At 36.2% G+C, this 27602-nt stretch overlaps 6 protein-coding genes across 9 annotated transcripts; 2 read left to right on the forward strand and 4 right to left on the reverse strand.

Annotated features, from left to right (window-relative positions):
• Window positions 1-506: 506 nt before the first annotated feature.
• Window positions 507-1179, reverse strand: LOC122275352 (ferredoxin C 1, chloroplastic). The gene has a single exon (XM_043084367.1). It carries the CDS (start codon window positions 1077-1079, stop codon window positions 630-632), a length of 450 nt encoding a protein of 149 aa, XP_042940301.1. The 5' UTR covers window positions 1080-1179; the 3' UTR covers window positions 507-629.
• Window positions 1180-2009: 830 nt separating this feature from the next.
• On the forward strand, window positions 2010-9144 carry LOC122275362 (cysteine synthase). 2 transcript variants are annotated; one of them, XM_043084380.1, is made up of 11 exons: window positions 2010-2254; window positions 3230-3283; window positions 3450-3559; window positions 3752-3809; window positions 4225-4488; window positions 4653-4790; window positions 4882-4933; window positions 5692-5771; window positions 7871-7930; window positions 8095-8175; window positions 8888-9144. In XM_043084380.1, the coding sequence occupies exons 2-11, from the start codon at window positions 3242-3244 to the stop codon at window positions 8978-8980; spliced, it is 978 nt and encodes a 325-aa protein (XP_042940314.1). In that variant the 5' UTR covers window positions 2010-2254; window positions 3230-3241; the 3' UTR covers window positions 8981-9144. The 2 variants fall into 2 exon arrangements, with proteins under 2 accessions (XP_042940314.1, XP_042940323.1); XM_043084389.1 differs by having other exon boundaries at window positions 2010-2181.
• Window positions 9145-11160: 2016 nt separating this feature from the next.
• LOC122275381 (probable prefoldin subunit 2) lies at window positions 11161-14837 on the forward strand. 3 transcript variants are annotated; one of them, XM_043084418.1, is made up of 2 exons: window positions 11161-11318; window positions 14105-14837. In XM_043084418.1, exon 2 carries the CDS (start codon window positions 14108-14110, stop codon window positions 14555-14557), a length of 450 nt encoding a protein of 149 aa, XP_042940352.1. In that variant the 5' UTR covers window positions 11161-11318; window positions 14105-14107; the 3' UTR covers window positions 14558-14837. The 3 variants fall into 3 exon arrangements, with proteins under 3 accessions (XP_042940352.1, XP_042940360.1, XP_042940345.1); XM_043084426.1 differs by having other exon boundaries at window positions 11290-11370; XM_043084411.1 differs by lacking the exon at window positions 11161-11318 and adding an exon at window positions 13790-13904.
• A 356-nt stretch (window positions 14838-15193) lies between these two features.
• Window positions 15194-16069, reverse strand: LOC122275371 (preprotein translocase subunit SECE1). The gene has a single exon (XM_043084401.1). The coding sequence runs from the start codon at window positions 15983-15985 to the stop codon at window positions 15443-15445; it is 543 nt and encodes a 180-aa protein (XP_042940335.1). The 5' UTR covers window positions 15986-16069; the 3' UTR covers window positions 15194-15442.
• A 4420-nt stretch (window positions 16070-20489) lies between these two features.
• Window positions 20490-21565, reverse strand: LOC122302917 (transcription repressor OFP12-like). Its single transcript, XM_043114389.1, has one exon. It carries the CDS (start codon window positions 21495-21497, stop codon window positions 20775-20777), a length of 723 nt encoding a protein of 240 aa, XP_042970323.1. The 5' UTR covers window positions 21498-21565; the 3' UTR covers window positions 20490-20774.
• Window positions 21566-25371: 3806 nt separating this feature from the next.
• Window positions 25372-26732, reverse strand: LOC122275400 (late embryogenesis abundant protein D-34-like). The gene is made up of 3 exons (XM_043084438.1): window positions 26351-26732; window positions 25880-26167; window positions 25372-25777 (listed from the first exon to the last, which is right to left on the reverse strand). Exons 1-3 carry the CDS (start codon window positions 26675-26677, stop codon window positions 25613-25615), a joined length of 780 nt encoding a protein of 259 aa, XP_042940372.1. The 5' UTR covers window positions 26678-26732; the 3' UTR covers window positions 25372-25612.
• Between the last annotated feature and the right edge of the window lie 870 nt (window positions 26733-27602).

Genomic DNA, 27602 nt, shown 5'->3' on the forward strand with positions numbered 1-27602 from the left:
ACCACAATCCTTCTTAGGAATTGTTTCATCATATTTTATAAACTACAATGTCTGGTAGTATTGAGCACTTAACATTATACCCTTTCGAATGAATGTATCATTCTCCAGCTCTTATGAAGTGATCTCAAACTCAAATAATCCTAAATTTAAGAGTATTAGGTGAAAATTGTTACTTTTACATTTTATAATCTTTGGATGACACTTTGTTCTACTAACTTGAACAATTTCTTTTTCAACTCTTAAGATGAACAAAGCTATATGGGTTTGTTTGGAGTGACAAAAGAAGCATCCATGACCCGAACTAGCTCAAGCTCATTGGACTTTATTTTATGAAGCCCGAGTCTAAACACCATGAACGAGTTGGAGCCAAGCTTCAGCTGAGGTTTCGATACTCGACTTAACTGGGTTAGAGGCAAGAGTCTCATATGATATTCCTTGGATGACCCAATCAATCTTAACAATGACATACTAGAAACAGGATATAAACCAAGTTGAGTACACAAATATCAACTAAAAGTGCCAAAGGAAAATCATCATTAGTGAGAATCAAACCCCAACTCCATTCAACAATATTCCGAAACCAACATGGTAGATATACGTATACATGTTCAAGTAACAAAATTGGGAATTTAGTCATTTGCTGTTGCCAATTGCAAGGACAGCAGCTCATCCTCGGGAATGGTCCTGATGTGACAATCCGACTGTGGGTACGCCACACATAACAGCGCATAGCCGCGCTCCACCACATCATCACTGAGCATGCCTTCACTCTGATCTACCGAGCCGCTCAATAACCGTGCCGGGCAAGTCATGCACACACCGAGCTTGCAGTCATGTGGCACGGACATGCCCGAGTCAATTGCCTTGGCTAGAATGGTCTCGTCGGGTTCCACCTCCAGCTCGGTGGCCTGACCCTCGTGCTCGATGACCACTTTGTACGACCTGACAATAGCCGATAAGAACCGGCACGAACCGGGGCGTTTCCGTGGGTTGAGCTGGAATGCAGTAGAGAGTTTGGTAGGGTGGTTTTGTCTGAGCAGAGTGAAGGTGGGAGGTGGAATGAAGTGAAGAGTTGCCATGTTTTTGCAGTCCCAGGGAGGAACTAGTGAGTGCTTTTTTGTGGGTACTGAGGAGGCGTGTGGTGCTTACTGCTTACAGGATAAGGTTTTGGTTGTCTTCGATGGGTATATGTTGTCCAAATTACTATACGTTCTCGTAATAACATGTAGAAATATATATTTTGACTTTTACCCACATACGATTAAAATAACTATTTGCAATTATCATCACTGTGGTTAATCCTTTAAAATATAATCCTTAAATTATCCTTTTTTTTTTTTTTTTTGGAGTTTATAAATCCCGGTATTTCTTGCAACTGAACTTTTTTTTATTATTAATTTTTTTTGGGAAGTTGAATTGCTGACAAATACAAACAGAAGGTTACAATTTGTACATCCAAAATCATACTGTTGATATTTCCACAACCCTAAATTATTAAAACTTTTCATAACATGACACATAATCACCTATATGTTGAGAATTTAAACCAAATTGGTAATTGGCACACTATCGAAGTTCTTAAGTTGGTAGGTAGAGTACATCATACATATTATTTAAATAATAAAATTTAATTTGTAAAATTTAAATTTAAAAAATTAATCTTTTAAATAAAATTATATCATATAAATATTTTATTAAATATTTTCTTACGCACCGGTTTAAAATAAAATATGATAATACTTGTAAATAAAATATATATATATATTTTGTCTTTTACTAAGAAAAGACACTTTTAATTGTTGCAGTGACTCAGTGAGCAATACCATTTTTGCGTATTGTTACCAGGTTAGTTACCATTTTGCTTATTTTTGCCTGGTCTTTTTTTGTTAAGTTTATATCCCATTTGCCCTGAAAATGGGTCAGGTTCAATCCGCCCAGTAGGCAGTCGCAGCCAAAACTTGTTCTTTTGGGCTTCTCATTTCCAGCCTCACAGTTGCACATCGAATTGAGTCAATTGACCCCTCCGGAAAAACCTATGCCCAACATAGAATACAGGGAATTTTCAAATTTTGCTTGATCTGGACGTCCCACGCGACACATCGAAACACGCCTATAAAATGTGCATGCTTGACTAGTTAAAAACGCTAACGTAGTCTCCAGCTCCCGTGACCCTTTGCCAAGGTGATTCATAGTTCCTTCAGTTTTTTTAAGCTGTTCATATCGGAGTTCCTGTATCCCGTGACCCTTTGTAGAGGTTATTCATCTTTCTCTCTTCTTTCAGTTTTTTAAAGCTGTTCATATTAGAGTTCCTGTATGTTAATCTGGCTTCACAACTCTGGTCGATCACGCTTATTTCGTCTTCTTAAGTAATAATTTTGTTCTCGAAATAATGAAGTATAGTCAAATTCCATTTTTTTCTGGTTTATCCAGTATTCATTAATCGAATATAAACGTTAGTTGATTTATAGGAAGGATTAAAGAACAAGGGATGTTATTTTGCATTTATCAGTACTTTAGAAAGGTCTAAAGGTTGATGCTTTCTGGATTCTTTGATCCGCTGTTTGGATGGCTATACAGAAAGCTGTGGAAAAGTGAGACAGACGGACTTTGAAATTGCGTTTCGGTATTTGTTGATTGGCCGAAAGAAATGTGGGTCAGTAAGACAAATAAGCCGAAAGAGTTTAATTGGCTTCTGGATTCTTTGATCCGCTGTTTGGATGGCTATACAGAAAGCTGTGGAAAAGTGAGACAGACGGACTTTGAAATTGCGACAGACGGACTTTGAAATTGCGTTTTGGTATTTGTTGATTGGCCAAAAGAAATGTGGGTCAGCAAGACAAATAAGCCGGAAGAGTTTAATTGGCTTCTGGATTCTTTGATCCGCTGTTTGGATGGCTATACAGAAAGCTGTGGAAAAGTTAGACAGACGGACTTTGAAATTGCGTTTTGGTATTTGTTGATTGGCCGAAAGAAATGTGGGTCAGTAAGACAAATAAGCCGAAAGAGTTTAATTGGGTTTTGCCAAGTGGAGGTCTTTTTTTTCCTTTCTTGGGTCCCCAATCAATAAAATATTGAAGGTTTGGGAAAGTCGACAATTTTCCTACTCTGTCTCTGCAACCAAATGTTTCTGATTCAATATTACTGATTGTGGAGCACAAAGAAGTAAAGGTTCCATATTTTGTGACATAATATCCTTACCGTATATTTTCACTCCGCTTTCTCGTTGCAGCAAACTGAAAACATGGCAGTTGAAAAGTCCGGCATCGCCAATGATGTTACTGAAGTAAGTTTTTTTTAATAAGTAATCATCCGTAGGAGAACTTTCGTCAGATGTTACTGAGTAAGTTGCTCCTACGGATGTTTACATGTGAAGGTCCAGGATTATCTAGTTCTTTTATGTTAGAATGATTTGCTAACTATGATATGCACCTTTCTTACTTCATATACAGTTGATTGGACAGACACCACTGGTTTATCTCAATAATGTTGTGGATGGTTGCGTTGCTCGTATTGCTGCTAAGCTCGAAATGATGGAACCCTGCTCTAGTGTCAAAGACAGGTATGGTTCATGTAATATTTTGTTGATTCTTCATTCTTTGATTTTCCTTCTTACGCTAGTCATAGTCGTGACATCCCTGAATGTTTGTTTTGAACAACATTTATAGAAGGGGAAAAAATGAAGAATGTTTATTTGAGCTATTGGGTCGCAACTACTTTGTCTGGCCACTGACTAGTGTGTTCTAACGTGCAGGATTGGTTATAGTATGATTGCTGATGCAGAGGAGAAGGGCCTTATCACACCTGGGCAGGTTAGTTGATTTTTTATGAAGAAGCCTTTAGGTTAGGATGTGTGCATGATGAATAGGTGTGACACTCTTTGGAAACACTCTCAAGTCTGGATATATATGCCATATGTAAGACTAACCAATAGTATCCTTGTGTTTTATTAAAAAAAAAAAAAAAACATGCTTGTGATTTGTATTGCTAGTTTGATAAAAGAAAAATATGAATTATGTAAGTGTTGTATTTGGTGGAATCTTGGGTGCATAATGACCTCTTACAAATTTTCCTAATTATCTTTGATATAACCTGCAATTTCTCAGCTAGTATGATTGTGACATGCAACGCTGGACCAATAAATATCAGTTACTTTTATTTGGTTGGATTTTTTTATTTGACAAATCTTCCTTTCTTTCTACCATGATATATTAATTCTTGCTGAAGAGTGTCCTCGTCGAACCAACTAGTGGTAATACTGGCATAGGGTTAGCCTTCATGGCAGCAGCTAAGGGCTACAAGCTTATCATTACAATGCCTGCTTCGATGAGCCTTGAAAGAAGAATCATTCTTCGAGCTTTTGGAGCTGAGTTGGTTCTAACAGATCCTGCAAAAGGCATGAAAGGGGCTGTTCAGAAGGCAGAAGAGATACTGGCAAAGACACCCAATGCCTACATACTTCAGCAATTTGAAAACCCTGCCAACCCAAAGGTACAGTTCATCAATCAAATACATCATGGGTGCAGTCAATCATTAAATTATAGATCACAACTAGTGATAGGAATCGAGCAAGGACAAAGCAGAGGTCCAGCAGAACAAACAAAGATGGATATGGTGCTTGCAAAAGTTAAAACGATATTTATTTTGTGGTTTAGGTACATTATGAAACCACTGGACCAGAGATATGGAAAGGCTCTGCAGGGAAAGTTGATGCATTTGTTTCTGGGATAGGTACAGGCGGTACCATTACAGGTGCTGGGAAATTTCTTAAAGAGCAGAACCCTACCATAAAGGTTAGCTTTAGCTTTTAGTGTGGAAAACATTCTTCTTTAGCTATTGCTCCTTTCTTACGAGTAGTTTCTAATTGTCTTTCTTTTATACTAGTTGTATGGCGTGGAACCTGTTGAAAGTCCTGTTCTATCTGGAGGGAAGCCTGGTGAGTTATATGAAATTAATTACTGTTCTGTGCTGAATTGTATCTATTACATTGATGCTACCTGCAGTCTTCTCATTCCTGTTTTATAGCAATCAGGGAAAATCCTAAGGAGCATACGATAAGGAGTGTAACATATGTTCATTTTTGTTGTGACATCAATTCGTCATGAAAGTTGACAGAAAGGAAAAGAAAGTGTGTTAAATTGTGAAACCTAAAGGTTCTTCTAAAGATGTTTAATAAGTTCTTCTAAAGATCCACGTCCTTTAGTAAGTAATCAGCAAATGAGTTGTTTCTCTTTTCACATTTTCAAATATAGCTACCTCCCTGTGCAAAAAGAAAACGTAGCTACCCACCATAGACCAGTGGTATGATCACAAAGAAAGCAAGGGAATTTAGGTTTCAGTTTTATACTCATTCCATTCCTTGAAACAAAATTACTGCTTTTTCAGTAAGCGAACAAAGATAATTTTAAAAGGAAAAATTCTGTATTTTTTAAAAAATTCTCTCACTACCAATTAATTTATTTTAAAATAACAAACATTTCATATATGCACAATATTTTGAGTTGATAATTGTTCTAAGCTTTGAGTTTGGGAATCGCATGCCTTGAAATATTTTTGTCTTTTTTCTAGCTTTTGTAGCTTATTTTGGCTTCTAGATTTTTCCTCAATTTAATATGAACTTAAATGCTGCTTTCCTCAAACAGAAGATAGGATTATCTTGACTAACTTAAACATATTATGCATGCCACTGTCAAGGTCCTCACAAGATTCAGGGGATAGGTGCTGGTTTCATTCCTGGGGTTTTGGAAGTCAACATCGTTGATGAAGTTGTTCAGGTACGGCTCACTCGTCTTTGATTAGTTAATATCTTCTATAGCCTAGAAAAAGAATTAATACTATTTGTAGGATATCAAATTATATCAGCATTTGGTAATGAGTAATATTATGAAAATATCATTGCTTCTTAACATGTTCTGAAATTGAATCACGCCATCAACATGGTCATCTTTGTCCATGTTGTCATTCTGACAATAACGATGGGGTTTGTCTCTTCTTTTTTTTTTTTTATGTTGCATAAAAGAAAGATAAGAAAAAAAGAGAATAAAATAAACAGTCGTTCATCATTATGTTAAGCTTCCACTTATCAAAAAAAATTATGTTAAGCTTCCTACAACAGTTCCTTTTTTGTCCTACAAATTAATGTTCCTGGGTTGAGAGGTTAATCTATGTTCTGCATTTGCCCCTGCTAGAGACTACAAACATTAGTGGGTTCTATTTTGAGAATGCCTTTCAGTTGAGCCTAACATGGACATGTTTCAGAATGTAACAGAGTTATTCTTAAATTGATTCACACCATCAACTTGTTCATCTTCCCTCCATTTCATTATTCTGATGATACCGATGGGACTTGTCTGTTTTTTATGCGGCATAAAAGAAAGATAAGAAAAAAAAAATCAGAGAATAAAGAAAAAATTTGTTCATAACTATGTTAACTATGTTAAGCTTCCTAGTTCATACAACAGTTCTTTGGTTGTCTTTGTCCTACAAGTTAATGTTCCTGGGTTGATAACTTGATGAACTTAATCCATGTTCTGCATCTGCTAGAGATGACAAACATTAGTGGAATTCTATTTTGAGAATGCCTTTCAGTTGAGCCTAACATGAACATGTTTCAGAATGCAACAGAGTTGTTATTATTAAATTGATTCACACCATCAACTTGGTCATCTTCCTCTATTTCATTATTCTGATGATACCGATGGGATTTGTCTGTTTTTTATGCTGCATAAAAGAAAGATAAGCAAAAAAAAAAAAGAATAAATAAAAAAGTCGTTCATAACTATGTTAAGCTTTCTACAACAGTTATTCGGTTGTCTTTGTCCTACAAGTTAATGTTCCTGGGCTGGTTAACTTAATCCATGTTCTGCATTTGCCCCTGCTAGAGACTACAAACATTAGTGGAATTCTATTTTGAGAATGCCTTTCAGTTGAGCCTAACAAGGACATCAGTGAGAATGCAACAGACTTGTCATAAGAATAAAGAATAAAAAATAAATGAAGAAATGCATTGATGTGGTTGAAATTGGAATAAAAGTAAAACCTCCCTTAGATGGATCCAAGATAAGCCATAATTGTAAAACTGTATATGAGTTTTATGTGCGGGTTGGATAGTAAGTTGAGATGAAAGTTGAAAAAAAATATTGTGGGGGAGAACAATGGGGGAGCTCAAAGTTTTTTTCTTTAAAACATTGTTTTCTTGGGTGGGGGCCATTGTTTGTAATGGACTAAATGTCCATGACTTTCTTCTTTCAGTTGTAAACTCTAGTTAGGTATTTCTCAAGTATACTCCCTGTGTACTTGGGGTTTGCCTATTATTATGAATAAAACTACTTGATTATCGATCCAAAAAAAAAAAATATTGTTAAAAGATTATTATTTAATATTATTATTTTTTTAGGATTTGAAAAAGTTGAAATTTTTTATTATATTTTGTGTGGTAATTTGGAAAAGTTGTAATGATGAGATGAGATGAGATGAAATATTTATTATATCCAAACAGGGCCTTAATCTTTTATCCAGTGTTTCATGAAACTATAACGTAGTTTTGAATCTAATTTCTATTAAAAAATAGAAAGTAAAGCACAAGATAATGACAAGATGTGGGCTTGGTTGGTCATTCATATGATTTTGAATACTATTTTGCTGAAGCAGAATCCTCAACTTTCACATGTGCTCATTTCCTATTTGTTTTTAATCTGTAAGATTATCAATCAGTTCTAATGACTATCTCTTTCCCAGTTGTTAAATCTGATTGTTGTGTTACATATGTTATGCTTTTCCCCTGATTTGTAATTGTAACTTGATAACTTTTGACAGCCAAAAGCTGTTTTCATCTGTTCATTTGTTACATTTGACGTATGTGCGATGTTGCCAGATTTCAAGTGACGAAGCAATTGAAACTGCAAAGCTTCTTGCTCTGAAAGAAGGTCTATTTGTAAGTTCTCAATCTTCTAAAACGTTCAGTAATGATATTAATGCTATCTTGGGCAATGACATTGAATCCTTTTCTTCTCCATATAAAAATCTCTTTCGTTGCTCTTCTTTTATTTTGTTTATTTATTTTGGTTGGCCTTCTGCTTGTGGGTTCAACTGTCCCAGGTGGGAATATCATCTGGTGCTGCCGCCGCCGCTGCAATTAAGATTGCTAAGAGACCAGAGAATGCTGGAAAGCTCATTGTTGTAAGTTTGATCATTCATGTCCAATTTCTAGTAAGATTAGTCTATTAGAAATTTCTAGTTGCATTTAGGTATGATTGGCTAACGAATGACGTTCCCATTCAACATATTAATTGCCCCTAATCAGCTGTTTATAAAAAAAAAAAAAGTGGTTGCTTTCGGTTTTGACAAGACACCTACGTATAAAAAAATGTTTTGACAAGACCTGTTGCAATCTGTCGACGTCTAGTCAGGTGAATTCCCTTGTATAATTTGACTAGAGAACAGTAATGGTACCGGGGAGCACATTCACTTTTTGACTCGAGAGTCATGATGAAAGATGGGATTTTGGCCATCTTTGAAAGGTCCCCTGCTCGTTTTAAAATTCTTTTAGGCTGATGGTGTAACCCTGTTTATCTCCTCCTAAGCTCACCCATGAATTAATGACCTTCAATCAAATCGAGACTAGCCACTAATCATCACGGTCTTGAATTTTCTACTTTTTAAAAGTAATTTGTAATCTAAGAGCCTTTTTTTAAGTGACTAGTTGGAATAACAGATTGCGGTAATTTGCACGATTCATCGACTAGACTGGTTCGGGCTTAAGTTTGAATATAGCCAAATCTTCATGCAAAGTTTGTAGGTCTATCTATCTAATGACAGTACCATACCCGACCTCTCTCTCCAATTTCAGTTTGCAATTCTGGAACTATTCCATTTTATATTATTTATGCAGGTGATTTTTCCAAGCTTTGGGGAGAGATACCTGTCGTCTGTGCTGTTTGAGACAGTGAGACGAGAGGCTGAAAGCATGACTTTTGAGCCTTGATCTTGGCTCCCCAGTTCCTGACTTATTGCAACCTACCGACTGCAGAACTTTTAAAAGTTGATCCACAAGATAGATTATGGCTTAAGACAATACAGTTGTGGCATCTGGGTTGTATCTTGGTTCCCTTATGGTTTTCTCAATAAAGATTGTTTTGAATTGTGTGATGTGTATTGCAGCATGCTTTCCTGGGCTCTAATAATCCCTGAACAAAAAATGTATTTTGAGACCTTGTTCAATTATGGTGTCCAAACATGGTTGAATATATAAATGCAAGGGCACTCAAAACCTTAATAATTCACTTAATAATAATGATTTTAACCAATATCAAACATTGGACCAAAGTTCTTTAACGTAGGCGTCAGTAACCATCATATCCACTACCTCTTTTTTTTGGGTCTTAGAAATCGAGCTACGATTAAGCAACTTATGCCAGGTCATGCTTGGATATGGAGCGGCGAGCATGGATCCTAACACTCATTAAAGCTTGTACCGGTACAAGTACAAGTTTTTAGATATTATTCTTTCTTTCTTTTTAAACGTAGGAAACCTCTACAAGGAAAGCCCTTTAAACTCAATCCTGCAGAATAAATTCTGATTCCGTGTATTATATTTTCAAAAATTTCTCTATATGAAATTAATTAAATCGTTGACTTTTTCACTAATCGTGTGGTTTCAAATAATTATTTGCACTCATATAGTGTTGAATCTTGAATCTTAAGGAGAGTGATACTCCAAGACTAAGATCTTCATCACTTAGGCCAGCCCCTTTCGTTTTTTAGATATTATATATTCTTACATGACTATCTTATAATTAGTCAATCTAATCGTGTTACTTTATTAAAAAAGTAATATCAATTTTATATAGTTACCTATTATTTTGATATAGAAATATAAAATAGTTGTAAATTTATTATTACTCTTCTTACTATAACTTATTATAATGATTAACCATCAACTATTTTACGATTCTATAAAAAAAAAAAAATACAAGATTTGAATAAAATTAAAATTTATTTTTAATAAATTAACATTGTATTAGTTGGTATTTGAGGGAGTGTTAAAATAATTGTATATGTTAATACATATATTGGTCAATAGGCTGAAGAGGAGAATGATCGCCCCCTCCCCCCTTGCTCCTAGGCTAATGTGGGCCTAGGTCGACAATGTGCGGGCTCAGTGGTGTTGGGCTTGACGAGGTGGTATAAGTTCTCGGCTGGTCTGGTGCGACTGTAAAGATTCAATGAGTAGGGCCATAGAGGTGAACAATGTATAAATGCAATAAAAATAGAGAGAAGTAGACACAGATTTACGTGGTTTGACATTAGGGCTACATCCACAGGATTTGGGGAGGAGAGAATCCACTATATAAGCTTTATTTATAGTCTCTCATCTTCACTATACAACAAATTTACAAATTACTCTCGGTTTGGACATTATCACTGGATGCCGGGTCTGGAGATTGGAGAAGTCATCCCGTGAAGCCTTTCAGAAGTTTGGCCAAGCGTCTCTTGAAAAGTCCCTCGTAGATCTTAGAAGTCCTCACCTGAGTCGTCCATTCCTTCTTTTTCTATATCTTTCTTTCCACTCATTTATGTCACAATAACTCACCTCACGTCCTTTTTCCTATCATCTGTCTTCCTCACATTACTTTCTCATCTCCCTTTCCCTTTTCCTTACTCCCTCATTTCTTCCTATTTCGTCCTCTAGTGAAGCCTCTTTGATGGGCCTGGGCTTTAAGGGGCCTCATGCACTTAGAACAAAAATCACCCATAATAATATATATATTGTTATCCCTATCGGAGAAAGAGAAAAAAAGGCCAATCCGAATAATTTATTTTACGTGAGGAATGCTATTCAACTTCTCTAATCTTCACACACTATATTTTTTTTTTAATTTTTTAAGTTAATTTTTTTAAATTAATTAAATTCTTCTATTCATTATATATATATATATATTAAATTTTGATAAAAGAAAAAAATAATAAAAATTAAAAAAAATGATGTGTAGAGATTGTGTAAATAGTAAGAAGTTGGGTAGATTTACTCATTTTACGTTGGGTGCATACCTCCTACCTCATGCAAAGAATCCATTTGTTTCTTAAAGAGTAGAGATGAGAATTTTAAATTTGAGATAAAAGTTTAAAATATTATTTTTTAATATTATTATTATTTTAAGTTATATTTAAGATTTAAAAAAATTAAATTATTTATTATATTTTATATAAAAATTTAAAAAAATTATAATGATGAAATGAAAATTTTAAATTACCAAACCTGCCCTTAAGAGCTGCCACTTTGCAAAATCACCGCATCTTTGCTTCACGGCTGTATCGCCCAGGTACCCTTTCTCCGCCTCTCTATAGTCTCTGTCTGCTTCTTTACATTATCCAGTAAGCTTCAGATTATATGTTTATATCTTTTATGTCATCTTCTCCTTCTTTTTTGTTTCTTCCGTACATCTGCGTCGTTAAACTCGCGAGTCGAGGGACTCGTTTGGTTTCGGAGATCTTTGAATAATAATAATAATTAAGTTGTTTTGGTTTCGTATGAATTTGCCGCTATATTTTAGCCAAGAAAATTGATGTTAGGCTTAGTTAGTGTGATCTGATCAATGAGGATTGCTTGATATTAGCGACCAATGAGAGTATTAGTTTTCACCCTGAGAATTTGGGAAGCCCTATGCTAGTTTATATGTGAAATACTGTTCATTCGTTAGTTTGATCATCAATTTTGGTATACTTGAGGTTTTGTTTTTTCGTTATGATTTGATTCGAGACTTGACGAATCAACTGTAAGTTTTTAATTAACCATGCGGCTGTGAAATAATATTCTCAGCCTTTTACGAAGAACTCGCACCCACCGTAAATAAATTGTTGCTAAAACCAATAAAATTCCCACAAAACACCACAGACAATTAACAGTCTCACAAATTCTCTCAGTTCCCTGGCCTTCATTGTAAAAAGAATACCTCACAAAGTTTCCAAGAACCAAAAATCCTAGTTCAGTGAAACGCCAGATCATCAAAGCCTCATTTCACCAAGACTTAATCGTTCTTCACTAAAAAAATCTAATATATCACAAATACATGCGTACTCGATACCAATCCACATTGATGGGGATATATACACAATATAGTTATTCTATGAGCTGCTCAACGCTATTGGATTCCAACCCAAACCTGTATGGATTCTCCCACTATACTTAAAAAGGGACATCAAAGTTTGAGCCAAAAGAAATGGAAATGAATTGAAGTGGAATACAAAGAGGGGTTTACAAATTTGACAAGCCTCATTATGATGGACATCATCGGCGCCATTGCACTCATTGAAGCCCAGGTAGGAGACATTTTAGGCAATTGAAAGGTGGGATTGGGTAGAATGGGAAATGAGATTTGAAGATTTAGTGATAGCGTTTGAAGGTTGCGCTGTGATATAACTGAAGAACACAAGGAAACAAAGAGTGCTAATGAAGAGGGAGCAGATGGTCTTGGAGAGGTGGAATGCCATGGTTTATCCCTTTTCCAAGCATTTGTCATGAATAATAGAGTTGTGACTTTTTGGGAATGGCTAAAGCTTTCTTGGAAAACTATGGAGAGGATATCAGGAGAAAAAAGAGAGACAGATTTTTTCTTTTCCTTAAGGAGGCATGAGTTGAGTGTGGGGATGTGAGGAGGGAATGTGAAGGGAGAAGGAAGATTTTTTAGGAGAAGTGAGGATTTTGGGGAAACGTGATTGGCTTATATTGGTATTGGTATTTTCTCCCCCCCCCCCCCCCCCCCCCCCCCCCCCCCCTCCTCTCTCTCTCTCTCTCTCTCTCAAGAATATGAGTCATTTCACAACCCCTACAAGCTGTGTGACTCATGTGCTTCCAGTTCAATACAAATTAATGCCTGATTTGGATTGTGGTACAAATTGAAATTGAGAATTTCAAATTAGGGGGTGGCTTATAGGCATTTTAAGTTTGGTAGCACTTGAGAATGAGGTAGAAATTTTGGGGAAAAATGTAACTTATTAGTTGAGGTATTGAATTGAAACCTCAATTCTTGAACAAGATTCAGTAATTTTTGTTAAAGAAAAGGAGAAGAAGGGAGGGGGGGGGGGGGGGGGGGGGGGGGTGACAAGGTTTGTGTATTCCTTGTCTATGACTATGAGTTGTACTAGCTATTAATGGAACTTCAACTCTACACATTTACTTCAAATAGTAATCATAAATAAAAACATTTTATTAAAATGCCTATAATTTTAAAAAGAGTCTCAAATCTTCCCTTGGGTTCTTGGTATGCACTAATGTAGTATTAAAAATGGACCAATTTGGGACTACTGCCACACTGATGGAAGGAAATATTTTCAAAAACAGTATTGGGGTAAATGGTTTGTGCACCAATAGTTGTGGGAGTTAATGGTTTTTACTTATCAAAAAAATAGTTGTAGAGTTAATGGTTTCACGAGCCATCCATCTCATTTGGTTGCTCGTGAGCTTTCCTTCTCATTAGAGGAGAAAAAAATGCCCATGATGGAACTGCGATAATTAAAAATCTGCACTTAATAGTATAATGTGTTGATGGCCAAAATTCTTGATATTCCAATCATGTACGAAGCTTAGAAGAACTAATAGATGTTATTGATATAGAAGAAATGAAATTAGTAGCTCATATAACGCCTCTATCTCAGAACCTTTCTTAACGACAATCAGATTACTTGATTGTGAATCCAATATTTCAGAAAAATTTTCATATTCTAAAACAATCTGCACTTTTTGGATTCCTTTTCTTTTTTCTTTTTTTTTTAACAAAATTGCTTACTGCCGACTAGAACCTTCACTTCTTCAGGTTCAAATTTTGTTACCTTGTAAAAATGCCAACCCAGTTGGCATTCAGGAACAAAGTTCTTTTATGCTCGGTTGTCTGCCACTGATCGTTCACAGTGTAATCAATCAGACTTTCCTCATTGAATAAATATCATACTTATTAATTATTATGCTTACTCTACATGTAATTCCTGGGAGACAACTCACTGTTTCACCTACAAAAATAGCTTACATGGCTGGAATGTACCTGTGCTTTGCTGGAAGAAATAGAATATTCCCATGTAATGTCCTTATATTTCTATTTTTCCCCATTGGTAGACCATGATGGCCAGCAAACATGAAGATGATCCAAATGAACCAGTAAATGAACAAGCAGTTGCAAATAAGTATGCTGCCATGAGGTCTGAACTCAATCAAATTTACTCAAAAATCACTGAATTAGAGATGGAAGCGAGTGAGCACTCATTGGTAATCAATGCTATTGAGCCGCTTGAACCATCTAGGCGGTGCTACCGGATGATTGGAGGTGTTCTGGTGGAGAGAACCATCAAAGAAGTGTTGCCTGCTGTCCACCGGAATAAAGAGGGGCTTGAGGAGGTTATTGCTAGGCTCAATGAGGCCTTGGAGAAGAAGAAAAAGGATATTGCTGAGTTGGAGACCAAGTACAAAATTAGGATCAGAAAGACCGATGGTGAGATGAAGGATGATGGTAGCGAGAAAGGAGGTTCTTCCCAGGGAGTCTTGGTTGGCCCTGCGAGTGGAAGTGAATGATGGGTGTTGTAATATTTGCCCCTTAATTTTCTCGAACTAGTTGATACATTTTTTACTCTAGCTTTCTACTGGGTATTGAAGACTGGGTGTAGGCTGATGGTAGATGCTGAATCTGATTTTGTGATTTTTGTGCGACGAAGGTGCATCTGGCTTTCCATTCATACAAATGGTACTATGTAATTGTTGAGCATGAGCAGGATTATCTTCTATAATTTTACAGGTACAATACATTTTTTGTGTGTTTTTTGGTCCGAGTAATAATAGCTTTGTCGGTTTATAATTTCCTTCTTTGCATTTCTGGGGTCCTAGAAGTGAGCAATCCGTAAAAATCATATTAGGCCGATTGAAGTTTGACTGCCGAATAGATGTTTTTCACATTGCTGATTGAATACAGTTTGTCCTAAGAATGACAATCGTTGGGAATGTTTACCAAAAGAGAAATGTTTTTTCAGTTTATTGTATTAGTACATCAGAGTTCTTTTCTATATATCTAAATTCTTTTAATTAATCGATTTAATGGTGTTGTTCCATTTTTCTCCTCAAATAAATTTAAGATATCTAGCTGCAGCTGCTTCCAGCAGGACCTCAAAAGAGTAAAAACAAATACCAACTCTTTTAAAATATAGGAACTCGGTATTAAAAAGACATTGGCTATGTATGATTCAGCAATGTCCATATAAACGTTGTAGGGAAATAGTAAATACACATCGTCATCATCCAGCAACATGCTATTCCAGATTCTCTCTCTCTTCCACTCACCATGACACCATTTTTCTGCCTACCGAGTGAGTATCCTTGAGGGCCTTCCTACTTCCTTCGTGGGCTGGGCCTCGTCCGGGAGATAGCGACCATCACAACCCCACACTCTCCCTCTCTCTCACTTTCTCAGCCGAAGAAATCCTGGACTCCTCTGCCGGCGAAAACCCGGTCGGAGAGCTCAGCCAATACGGCATTCACGGTTAGCAAAACGACACTCGATCCAGCTATCACTCCCAGCACGACGCCCGTCGTCCCCAAAACCTTACCGAACGCGGGCCACTCGATCTCACGAATCTCCTCCACCACTCCACTCCAGAAACCTCCATCTCTCGCCTCCTCCTCCTTTCTCTGCCGCATTGCCTCCTTTATCTGCGATCCCAATTCCTCGCTCGACTCGCCCGCTTGAATCCCAGGTTCAGTAGGGCTGTCCTGGTTGCTCACAGTCTCCGCTTCGGGACTTTCTCGGGTTTCGTCGGCGGCGTTGATGGTGAATGACCGGTTTCTTCTTTGAGTGCGAGTGATCGCTAGGGGTCTCTGTTTGGGGTGGGACAGAAGATAGCGACCCACAGGTGTTGGTTTGAATCGTACACATGAGAGTGGGTGGCCGGTTTTCGTCGGTGTAAGGAAGGTTGAGGTTGCCGAGAATTGTACGGACATCGGCAGGGCCATTTTCCGCGAGCGGCGACTGTGGGCGTTTCAAACTTTCAATGTCTGGATGACTGGTAATGGTTGCCGGTAACAACAGCAGCTATCTATATCTTTGATTTGGGTGTCATCACTAGGCTTCGGTTTAGTGTGGGCTTAGCTCTGGACTTGTCTTTAAGGTATTCTGGGTCAGCCATTTAGGCCCGGCCAGTAAATTTCTTACTAAAAATTGGCAATATTTCTCAAGATGTATGCCTCTTGTTACGAACTTAATTCATAATGCATGCAATTGGGTAGAGGTAGGAGTACTGTAAACTAGTCTAATTCGAGCAAGTAGTATTGGTCATGCCTTATTTGATTAACTTTTTATTCAAACACGAGTCGAGTTTAAATTTTTTATCAAGTTGGATTGTTTTTCACGAAAAATTCATTAATATTTGAGCAAGCTAGAGCTTGTTCATGAGCTGTTTCATTTTAATAAAATAAATTATTTATTTTACATTTTATCATTTTATCTACGAGTTTTGAAAACAAAAAAATTGACTTTTTGCTAATGTTTTTATAAAGTTTTTATATGTATATATATATATATCAATGATTATATTTACAAGGATTCAAGTAATATGTTTGGTATTAGCTAGGAGTTTCTTCTAATCTTTTGAATAAAAATAATTTCATTATAAATTTAGAGATAATGCTATAGAAAGTAATAAATTCGAAATTATTCGAGTTTATATAAGTTTATACAAGTCAAACCGAGTTTTATACGAGTTCTATCGTTTAATTTTTTTATTATAACTATTATAAAAATATATTTAATTATAATTTTCTATTCACAAACAACTCAATTAATAAATGAATTAAGCCGAATTCAAGTTTGATCGAGCCAATCTCAAACAATTTGCCGAGTAACTTTGTTTTTTTTTGCATCACTACTAAATGTATCTATCAATTGCAAAGTCCTTAAATCTTTTCTGTTACAATATATAGTTTTTGGAAGTATAAAATCTTGAAGTCACATCATACTTTCTTAACTCAAATATTTTGGAAGCCTAACATATATACTTATATATCGTTTAAAACCAGTGTGCATGTGTTTTTATTTTTATTTTTTTATTTTTATGAAGTGTGTTTGTGTTGAAGGGTTGAACCTTAACAATCTTGTTGTCTAATGCCATATCTCCACTTCATAAAGATGAGATCATCTTGTTATGAATGGAAACTTTGATTCATTGATTGTATGTTGTGAGAAAATGATGACAAACAAGTGAAAGCAAACACAAGCAAATCAATTACACAACATAAAATTAACATGGTTCAGTAACGTGCCTACGTCCACAGAGTTGTAGATGATGTTATTATTCTGAATAATCACAAAATATATTTTAGAACAAAATCTCACTGTTCAAAAACACTTAGGGGTATTAAACTATTCATTAAGTATATATTTATAGTGCCACACTGTGAAAATCTTAATTTTCACTTTTCTACATTTTTACTCGAGCGAAATATTGAGCGTGGCTCAAGCGAGACCTTAGTCCAATTCTCGCTCGAGCTACCTATTGAATGAGACTCGAGTGAACTCTGAGCTTAAGTTTTGCTTGAATCACTTGTCGCGTGAATGTCAAACAAATTTTTTTCTTAACATTTTTTTTACTGTAAAAAATGCAAAAAATTATCAGCCCAAGCCTGCGGTTCATGTCCCAAGTCTCCTTGAAAATCCACCATAAAATCATAACATATCATTATCGGATCAAGTCATCAAATTGGGCCTACAAACCAACAGAATCAGGCTTTACAAACTCAACATTGTGGTCATAACTGGTTGAGGGCATAAGGGGAAAAAAATACGAAAGAAAGTTTGGCTACAGTATTAGGTGTCCGAAAAATCTTAGTACAGACAGCAAGAGTTGAATATCACTTCTTTTCTTCCTGCGTTGCAGCTTGACTAACAGTGCATGTATATTTTGGTCGTATGATTAAGACAAATAACAAAGAATTTGAAAAATGTGGCGTGCAATGTGCACTGTCTCTACGCATAAAAACAAGAACCGGGGGTTGCAAAGTGCACAGTAAACAAAAGTCTTTATTCAAATGGACAGATCAGAAAACCATTTCCGAGGAAAAATACCCATGAAACAGCTAATCCTTTTCGCTACTGGGGCTCAGAACAGTCTCCAGACTAACCCTTTTCGCTACAGAGAAACAGCAGACTGCAGAAGCATACAAAACTTGACAGATAAGTTCCAGTATGTAGATGAAGGAACATCCCTAATCCCTGCCAAAACCTGCTCTCTGTATTTTGTTTTTGGTGTTCTTGAATAAGTTGAACTTGAAACTTCCATAGAAATGTTATTTCCGGCCAACATGTATGATGAAATCAAATTGGTTCTGTAACGCCGTGTTTACAGTTATGTACAGTAGCTTCTGTTTCATGTCGATCTGTCCCTGTAGCACAACTTGGAAAGGGCACTTAAGGTCCAAGAAAAAGATCTCTAAATCCAACAAAATCAGGTTTTAGTCGATTGAGATGAGCAATACATAAGATGACAATCCCAACATTAATTTCAGAAGTGTTGTGCCTGTTCATATTTGCATTATTTCCAATAATTGGAGGGTCAAGAGGTCATCACCATGTTCATCTCTGTTTGTTTACAGTTTCACTATGGAACCTGCAAGCCATTTCAAATCAGGGTGATCATCAAATTTCAGAAAAAGTCAGATTGTGATACCTCCTTGCCACCTTGTTCTACAGTAATACTGTGCCTTTGGTCGTAACTTCCCAAGTTGGCCAGATGTCTTGTCTTTCAATTTAAGGGGCACCTCAAATCCCATGTCATTGTCGACAAGATGTGAATTAATTTACTCGTTGTTATGGTGATTCATACATCTCTGATCAGCCACCGCCAAATATTTGTTTTCATTGATACAAGGCACCTTCAAAACAATCCTCAATCAATCTCTCGATTGCAAATGAAGAGCAAAAGTCATGCATGCATGCCCGAAATTTCCTTCACAAATCTTAGGAATTAGACCTAAGCATGAGCTGGCTCCCTAGTTCCTCTCCCTTATTCTTTAATTTGCCAATGAAGCAGCCTTTATTGAAACCAAAAGATTTGCATAGACAAATCATGTTGGGACTCGATGAGAACATACATTTTCTTCTAGTTGGGTGCACCTCTTTAGATCCATCTGTCCAACTTGTGCTTTTGGCCTCGCATATGAATCCGAATCGTCACTTCCTTTTTCTTTTTTATCTACTCCTTTATTTGTTTATACCATGTGCTCTTTTATGGGTAAACCAATTTCTCAATGCATGCCAGTTTTCACTTTTGATCATCAGAAATCATCTTATAAGTTAAAAACAAACCCATGAAAAATATCAGAATTAAGTTAATTCAGAGGGCCCCTTTATTCTACAAGAACTTGGATTTTGTACTCTCACATCCCACCAAATTTGCCTACTTGTTCCCAAATCATGTCTGCAGTTTAATAATGCAGACACTAAAGGACAAATGGTCTGGTATTAGCCTTACCTAAACCAACTAACTTCACAAATAATTAATTAATACAGCCTTTGATAAGCTCTCTTTGGATCCCCCTTGTTTGTCTCACTAGTTTTCTGTCTTATATAAAGATTATTAAAGTACTCGAGCACTATTCTCTTTTCTTAATACCCTCCTATCTTCTCTGCCATGAAGATTTCGGGATTTCCAATGCTTTTGCTCAGTATATTGTAGACTGACTGGAGACTGCACCTGACACCTCCAACTGTTGGACCTTGTGAATTTTGTTTCAAAGCTTTGAAAGAAAGTCGAAGACTATTAATTTTTTAAGGACCTAATTTGACATATAATTTTACAAAATGAAACGATTAATCATGTACTTGAACACATTTCACTCAAATCGAGCACTCTATAATATATCTGGATGGTATATATAATGTCATTCTAGAACCATTTTTGAGATATATATCTGTCGATCAAAAGCACTGTTTTTTTCTTTTTTTTGGGGAAAGAATGAAAGTTGCTAGAGATGTACCAGATCATAATTTCCATCCCACTCCTTCACTACCAGCTAGCTGAAGTTTAGAATCACAAAAAATTCCACCTTTCCAGACAATATATACATACTACAACCGGTGATGATCAGTTGGATGAAGATAAAGCTTACAGAATCACGTCTACTAATTCTCATCTTTCCAGACACATGATCCCCCATACATATTAATTTACCGGCCTATAATGAAGCAACGTCTATGCCAGCTCTAAGTTACCATAGTTGTACTATGCTCCACAAAGCTAGGCTCCTCGTGATTATGTGTGCAAAACGCTCACAATATATATATTTATTATATATTCGCATGCACCAAAGTGTTGTCAGGACCACAACAAAAACAAGGACAATACTGAACGAACTTCGGATGTAGTTTAATTAATACCATTTGCCATCGTCCCTATCCATTTTTTGTCTGTTCAGCCACCATTATTCGTCGTTAATTAGTAAATCAAGCTAGGAACACCGAACAAGAAAAAATAATTATTTTTTACATAACAAACACCAAAACATGACATAAATTATAACATTCATCGAGACTGCATTAATATCCCACCACGCCTCCTTGCTTTTTGTGATTATCAAATACATTTTTTCGTTGTCTTCATAGTTGAAACATTATCCCCTTTCACTAAAGACAAAGTAAATATCCTAAAAGAAACAAAAACAAACTCCAGCATATTCTTCCTATTGAAAAGAAAAGATAAAGATTAAAGGGAAAAAAAAGAAAAAAAAAAGAAAAAAAAAAAGATAATTGTTACACCTGCAACTGCCGTGAAATATATCGCTGCCGGCGGTTCTTAGACTCCCGGCTGTGATTTGCGGCCGATGAAGACGGGGACGAGGAAAAAATACAGATGACAAGGTCGGTGAAAGCGCGAATAATATACTTGTGAGTGTGTTTGGGATTTAATGTTAGATAGCACAAGAGAAGCTGGTGCAAATATTCGCATTGATCAGTTGTCTCGTCCACGAGATTTCTTGCTTGAACCATCTCTAGCATTGAGCGCCGGAAATCAACGTAAGGATCTAGCGAGTACTTGGGCACCTGGACGCTTCCAGGGATCACTAACGCGTTATGATCAGGAACTTGGCTGGTGTCCCGGGACTCGAAAATGGAGTTGGAGCTGCCTGGAGTGGAGAAGAAGAATCGCTGGGAGGCGAAGATGGTGGCAAAGTCGGGAGGTGAATCTGTTAGTACAAAGTCGTCGGAGTCATCGGAGGAGGAGAAGAAGTCGGAGTTGGTGTTGAAGGAGGGGGTGAGGGACTTGGAGGCCGTGGGATCGTCTGATGAGGAAATAGTGTCGTAGAGGGAGTTGAAGTTGTTGATCATGATGATTGATGTAGCAGTGTGGGAGGTGGGTGAGGGATATTGGCTGTCATGATGTTTGTTTGATGGTGATGGTGGGGATTCGATGATGGGCAGGCATTTGATTTTGGAGAAGCAGCGGTGGAAGTTCCTCCAAAGTAGCTTTGGCATTTTTTTAGTTCCAGGAGATCGTGGAAGAAAGAAGTGTGTAATCTCTGTGTGTGTGTGTATTATATAAATATGTATGCATTATATATGCATACATAAATTTACACATATATATATTATGAAACTAGGTGGGAGTAACGTGCAAAGCACGTTTATCTAATTTTATGAAATGATTATTTGTAAAAAATAATATATATTTTATAAAAATTATTGATGTCATTTAATAATTTAAGGCATATTGGAGAAAGTAAAAAAAATTAGTTCAAAGTATCATATAATCCAATACATGTTTATAACATCTATAATTTTAGCAAAGATGTATACGAAAAGTTTAATAAAAGTCTAACACAAATGATAGTTCAAAATATGTGTCGTTTGATGTTTGTATTATAATTCATCAATTTATGTCATCCTGTAGACAATCAATAGAGACAACATTGAAATTCTTATTTTGCTGTTGGTTGAGTCGATCAGGGACAACATAAAGTTAAAACATAATCTTTTTATAAAATTTGTGGTATAATATTTTCTATATATAGCATATATATAAATCATAAAATATATTTTGAAATTGTTGGCCGAATTTACTCTTTCTTAATTAGCTCAAGGATCACGGCTTTTGTCACGTGCCTATCATAGCAAGCCCACGTATGGAATATGACTTAGCGGAAGCTACGTCCTACAACCATGGGGAAAAAAAATACTTTGATTAAACACACTTGTATTATATATTATATGAGATTTTTAAATTTGGAATACTCAATAATCTGAGTTAATGAAACGTATAATACACGTATATTATACTTAGGGATTCACGTCTTATGCATCTAATACACGTGTATATGTTAAGGAGAAAGAGAAAAATATAATAACTAATCTTTAATTACTTATTATTATATAAACTATTAAGTATTATAATTATTGAGATTAATAAATCATATAACAACATTGAATGCTATCTCTCTCAATATTTATGTCTTCATTTATATGCCAAACCGTTAAAACAAACGGTGTTAACTTTAACGGAAAAACAAGAAAAACCGTTAAAACAAGATTTTCCGTTTCATACACACTTTTTATATATAGAAGATATTGAGGAGGAAGATTTAAAGTAATTTATTGATGTTGACCAAATCAATAGAACATATATATGCATAGCTTACCTCCATCAATTAATTAATATATACCTCTTATATAACATGATGGTGATATCTTGCATATGTATTTAGCACCCGAAAATATATATATATATCAGCATATAATATACAAATGGTACAAGATAGAAAAAGAGTAGAGTTGTAGAATGTATAAGTATCGTGTAGTCATTTTAAAAAAGAATAGAATCTACTGTTAAAAAATTAATTTGAAATACAAGTGCCAACTAGATTAACATGTAGTACTACTATTAATGCATGTTCATTTGCCTTGCCAAATGGAATATTCTATAAACTATGGTTTATATATGGTGTTTGTCATCATGTGTAGATATTCTATCGTTCTCAAATGAATTTAAAAACAAGCTGGTACAATTCAACGCATCTGCAAAAGTACCATTCACATACACATATATAAGTACATGAAAACCTAGACTAATGTGATCCTATATATAATACATACAATATATATATCGAACCTTTTCAAACATGAGTGCTACAAATGAGGCTCTAAGAACATTTCAATAATGTTATGAGATGTAAGTTCTGTTGGGATAAGCTCCATTTCTCTCATAAGTTTTAGGTCTTGATTAGATTCAAAATAATTTTAATTTATTTCATCTCATTTTATCTAATTATTATAATTTTTAAAATAATTATAATAATAAATTATAATTTAATTTTTAAAATTTAAAATTAATAATAATATTAAAAATTAATATTTTGATAATTTTTTATTTAATTTAAACTTTTGTCTTCATCTTACCTCAATTCACTCTCTAATCGACAACTCACCATTGCTTTTTATTGTGAATCTCTTTCGTTTTAAGGACAAATCATGAAAAGACGGGTTTTATGACCATGGCTAACCTGGAATCTACTTGTTTGGTTGGAGTGAGAATGCAAAGACAATATGCAGTACATCATGTACATGATGTAATTGTCAGAGCCAATCAGTTATATGCACGTACGTCCAAGCTCTAACAATTGTCACGTCATTCAAAACCTTTTGTAGTACCGTGTTTGAACTTTTGTAATTATACATGATGTACGTACTTCTCTTTTTCAGCATGCTTGGAAGAAGTTTTGCAAGTTTTTCGATCGAGTTTATGCCTTGTACTTTCACGTTAGACATATTCAAGCTAGATAGTAATTATTATTAGTCGTCCAGTTTTGACGCTTGCGTATATAACCTGGCATCATCAACCTTTGCATGCGGGGGCCAGCTTTCAGCACTATTTCCTATAAGCCATGAAATGACTAGCTAGCTAGCTCGCTTGTTAATTTTCTTTCATCATCATGATCCAAAGCAACTGCAATACTACATTTGTACAGTACGCATGCGGCAGCGTTGTTATATATTTATAGTTGAAAAGACTAGCAATGCAGGCAAATGGCCATGCAGAAATGGGGTTTGGTTTCTGGGGAGTGACCTCAATATTGCACTGGCCATTGAGATCATCATCAAACTTATACGATTCATTACTCCTCCAAAAAACAAAAACAAGGTTCACGGGATCAGCATGTTCTTGCTGTTCTTAATGGAAAATGATACAATGACAATTATATTATAATTGGTTTACAATTGAGTATTAAATAATTATTTTTTTATTATACTTTAAACGGTTGCTAGGAGAATCATTTTAAATTAAAGTAAAAAATAATAATTTTTTAATATAAAATTGTACATAAATTGTAGAATAGTATACCGTTCTTAATATACGAAGATAATGGCGGTGGGGTCCCCTTTTGAGTTTTGACTTTTATGATTTGACAGTGCGTGGCATGCAAGTGCAACCTTGGTACTTCCATTAATCATGCATGAATGTGTAACCGCGCTTGAATCACTTCAGGTCCCACCCACGTTCTCTGTGTCTGCATTTTCGACCGTATTTTCTGTCTAGCTTTGGAGGCTGTTTTCATCATATGGTCTTTGTACGGCTACTGACAAGAAGTTTGATTTGATTATCATCATCGTAGCAGTACTAAACCCAACTAGTTCTGTGCTAATTGGTCATCCTCCAACTCGTATAATCTGGGAGTACGAACCGGATGACTGTCAGGGTCGGGGAAATTTGATGTACGTACGTACCTACACATCAACGAAATCCGATCTCTCTTTCCCTCTACCATTTTTTAATCTTTCCTCTTTATTCATCTTTATCGTGCCTTTGATATCAAATCCATTTACATTACTCTTGTACAGTTCTACTAGTAACAAACTAGGATAATTTGGGCATCATATTAAGATCAAGAGGGCCAGCATATACATGCGTTCATCTGTGGTCCTGGCCCATTAATCCATGGTAACTTTTCCCCTAATGTCACCCCTCCCAGCCCAATTCATGTCCATCCCTGTGGAATGTGGATGCCTTTGTTCGCGACATGACTGATCTGACATGACTGATCTCTTGTACAGGGAGGGAGGCTTGCCCCACTCATGCGATTCTGTTCCGTTCTTGTTTATTTTAATAGAAATGTTACGGACAGTCGTGAAATTGTAAACGTTACATAATTATTTAAAAATAAAATAAAATTTATGATTAAAAAATTAATTTTTTTTATATGAGTCTTATATTAATTTATTTTTTTCAAAACGATTGCACATCACTTATACAACTATAAATGTAAATATCATTTCTCTTATTTTAAATCCATGAATTGCAGTCTTTGGAGATCTTAATAGTACTGAATATCGATATCTAACAATTGATAAAACCTAGTAAGAGACAAGCTCACCATATATTCATGCTTAATTTTGGTGTCACTTAAATCATTACGACCGCTTGACCATGCCAACACAACTCACACTTCCAACAAAAGCAAAAGAGTAATACACATGCTTTCAACATCAAGTCGGCTGCACCACCAGACTTCATATATACACGGGAAATATTTCACTACTGCCATTTTGTTTATTTGGAAATTCCGCTATGGGGCCGCCCTACTCGTTGATGTTGAATCTCATACATTTACGTTCTCATTGAGCCTAGCAGCTGCTGCCACTGACGCCGCCACTCCTCCGGGATGAGTCACCAGATTAGGATTGTTCCTTAGGCCCGCACTCACCACTCCCTCGGCGTCCTGCTGTGTCGCTGCCTTGTCCGCGGGCAACTTAGAGGTCGCACCCTGCCACATTTTTATATATACACATGCACGATGGAATCACAAACGTGGAAACCCTTCAATCCTCTATTCTGAAAATAGTAGATATATAGCTCAAAGTTCTACCGTTAAAACATCGCTTAGCTTGATCTTATTCTCGTCTCGATCAACTCGCGCATTGTAATTTGCGGCCGACTGAGCCGTGGCTGCAAGCCCTCCTGGGGTGACAACATTAGTACCTGTTGCTCTCACCTCCGCTGCCTGAATGGCAGCGGCGTCGCTCTGATCCACCGGCTTGCTTCCTGCTGATTGTGCAGTGGCTTCCAGTGCTTCACCTATAGTAATTGCACTCTGTTCTATAACCTCAACCGCTGCTTGGTGCACCGCAGTTGGTTCCACGTACTGTCCAACAACCTACCCGGCCAGATTAACAAGAATAATAGATATATAAACAATGTAATCAGCGACTTCTGCAAGAGTTACAGACTACTCATGCGTGTTCGATCGCTTGTGCCAATTAAATCAGAAAGAATAACTGCATATTCAGTAATTTATAATAACCACAACAATTTGGTAAAACAACAGAAAATTAATTACTTGTCCAGCAACTGATTCGGTGATCATGCGACTTCCAGGGACATCGGTCTCCGTAACGGTGATGCCCTGCTCGCCAGCAACGTCACTGAAATCATGGTGACCAACAAGACTGGCTCTCTCGTTCCGAGCCGCCGCGGATTGCATGACTGCAGCGGGTCCGCCCTTCTGTGTCTGTCCCAACACTATTCGTTCAGCGGTCTGCATCATGGCAGCATCTTCCGGTGCGACAGGCATGGACGCGAGATCACCGGAGACGTTAAAAACGTCGCCGTAACTGATGGGTTGTTCTTTCTCATCTTGAGGCCTGCGTTTCTGTTCCTGGCTCATCTTGTAGCTTGAAAAACTTGGGAAAATTCCAGTTTGGTGGGAGCAGCATGCAGGAACGAATGTTATAATATACACGGGGTGCTACGAAGTTTGGAAGGAATGGAAACGTGGCTCTAAGGATACGTGGCATGGAAGCAGGCCGACAGAGTTGGACTATAGCTGTAAAAGGGGCAGCTGGATAGCATCGATCAGTCATTGAGCTATAGTTTCGCTTTTACACGTGACAACTTCTTAGCCTTCCTCTCAGCTGAATCAACCGTGTCTTATCTATAGTCCTCGACTCCTCTGGCTTCCCAAACAATTCTTTAACGCCAGCTCATGTTTCCTCGAGATTCCCATGTTCCGGCCTTCACGCCTTCCTCAGTAATTCGAATGAAAAATATAGATATAACATTAATGATATAGATATACAATAATTTGAATTAAAAATATTAGAGAAAAAAAAAAAAAGACATTAAGTTTTTGAATAAATATAATTTTATATTACAATATTAAGTTTTATCCCAAATATTTTATTATTATTCAAAAAATTTATCTGATCCGATCTGTTATCCAAACAGGATCTTATTTTGCTAAAAGTAAATAGTTTATTTTGAGATTAATTAGATTAATTAAATTACGAAGATATTTTATAGTTTACAACTTGATGCACTCTAATATTTTGCTAACAAAAAGCATCGAACGTCGGTGGAGAAGATGGGTTATAAATCATGCAGAAATTCTACTCCCATTAACGCACAGCCAACAGTTCTCTCAACTTCAATGATGGACTCGGTGTCGGTACTGTCGGTGTCGGTAAAAATCAGTTCTAATCCTTCTTACTTTGACCCTTCTTATCTTCATCCACTTGCACAAAATTCAATACAATTTCAATGACTTTTAGGTAGTGTTTCAATTTCAAATCACAAAGAAGGTAAATCTGAAA

Source organism: Carya illinoinensis, chromosome 1, assembly GCF_018687715.1.
Source record: "Carya illinoinensis cultivar Pawnee chromosome 1, C.illinoinensisPawnee_v1, whole genome shotgun sequence".
Taxonomy (NCBI): Eukaryota; Viridiplantae; Streptophyta; class Magnoliopsida; order Fagales; family Juglandaceae; genus Carya; species Carya illinoinensis.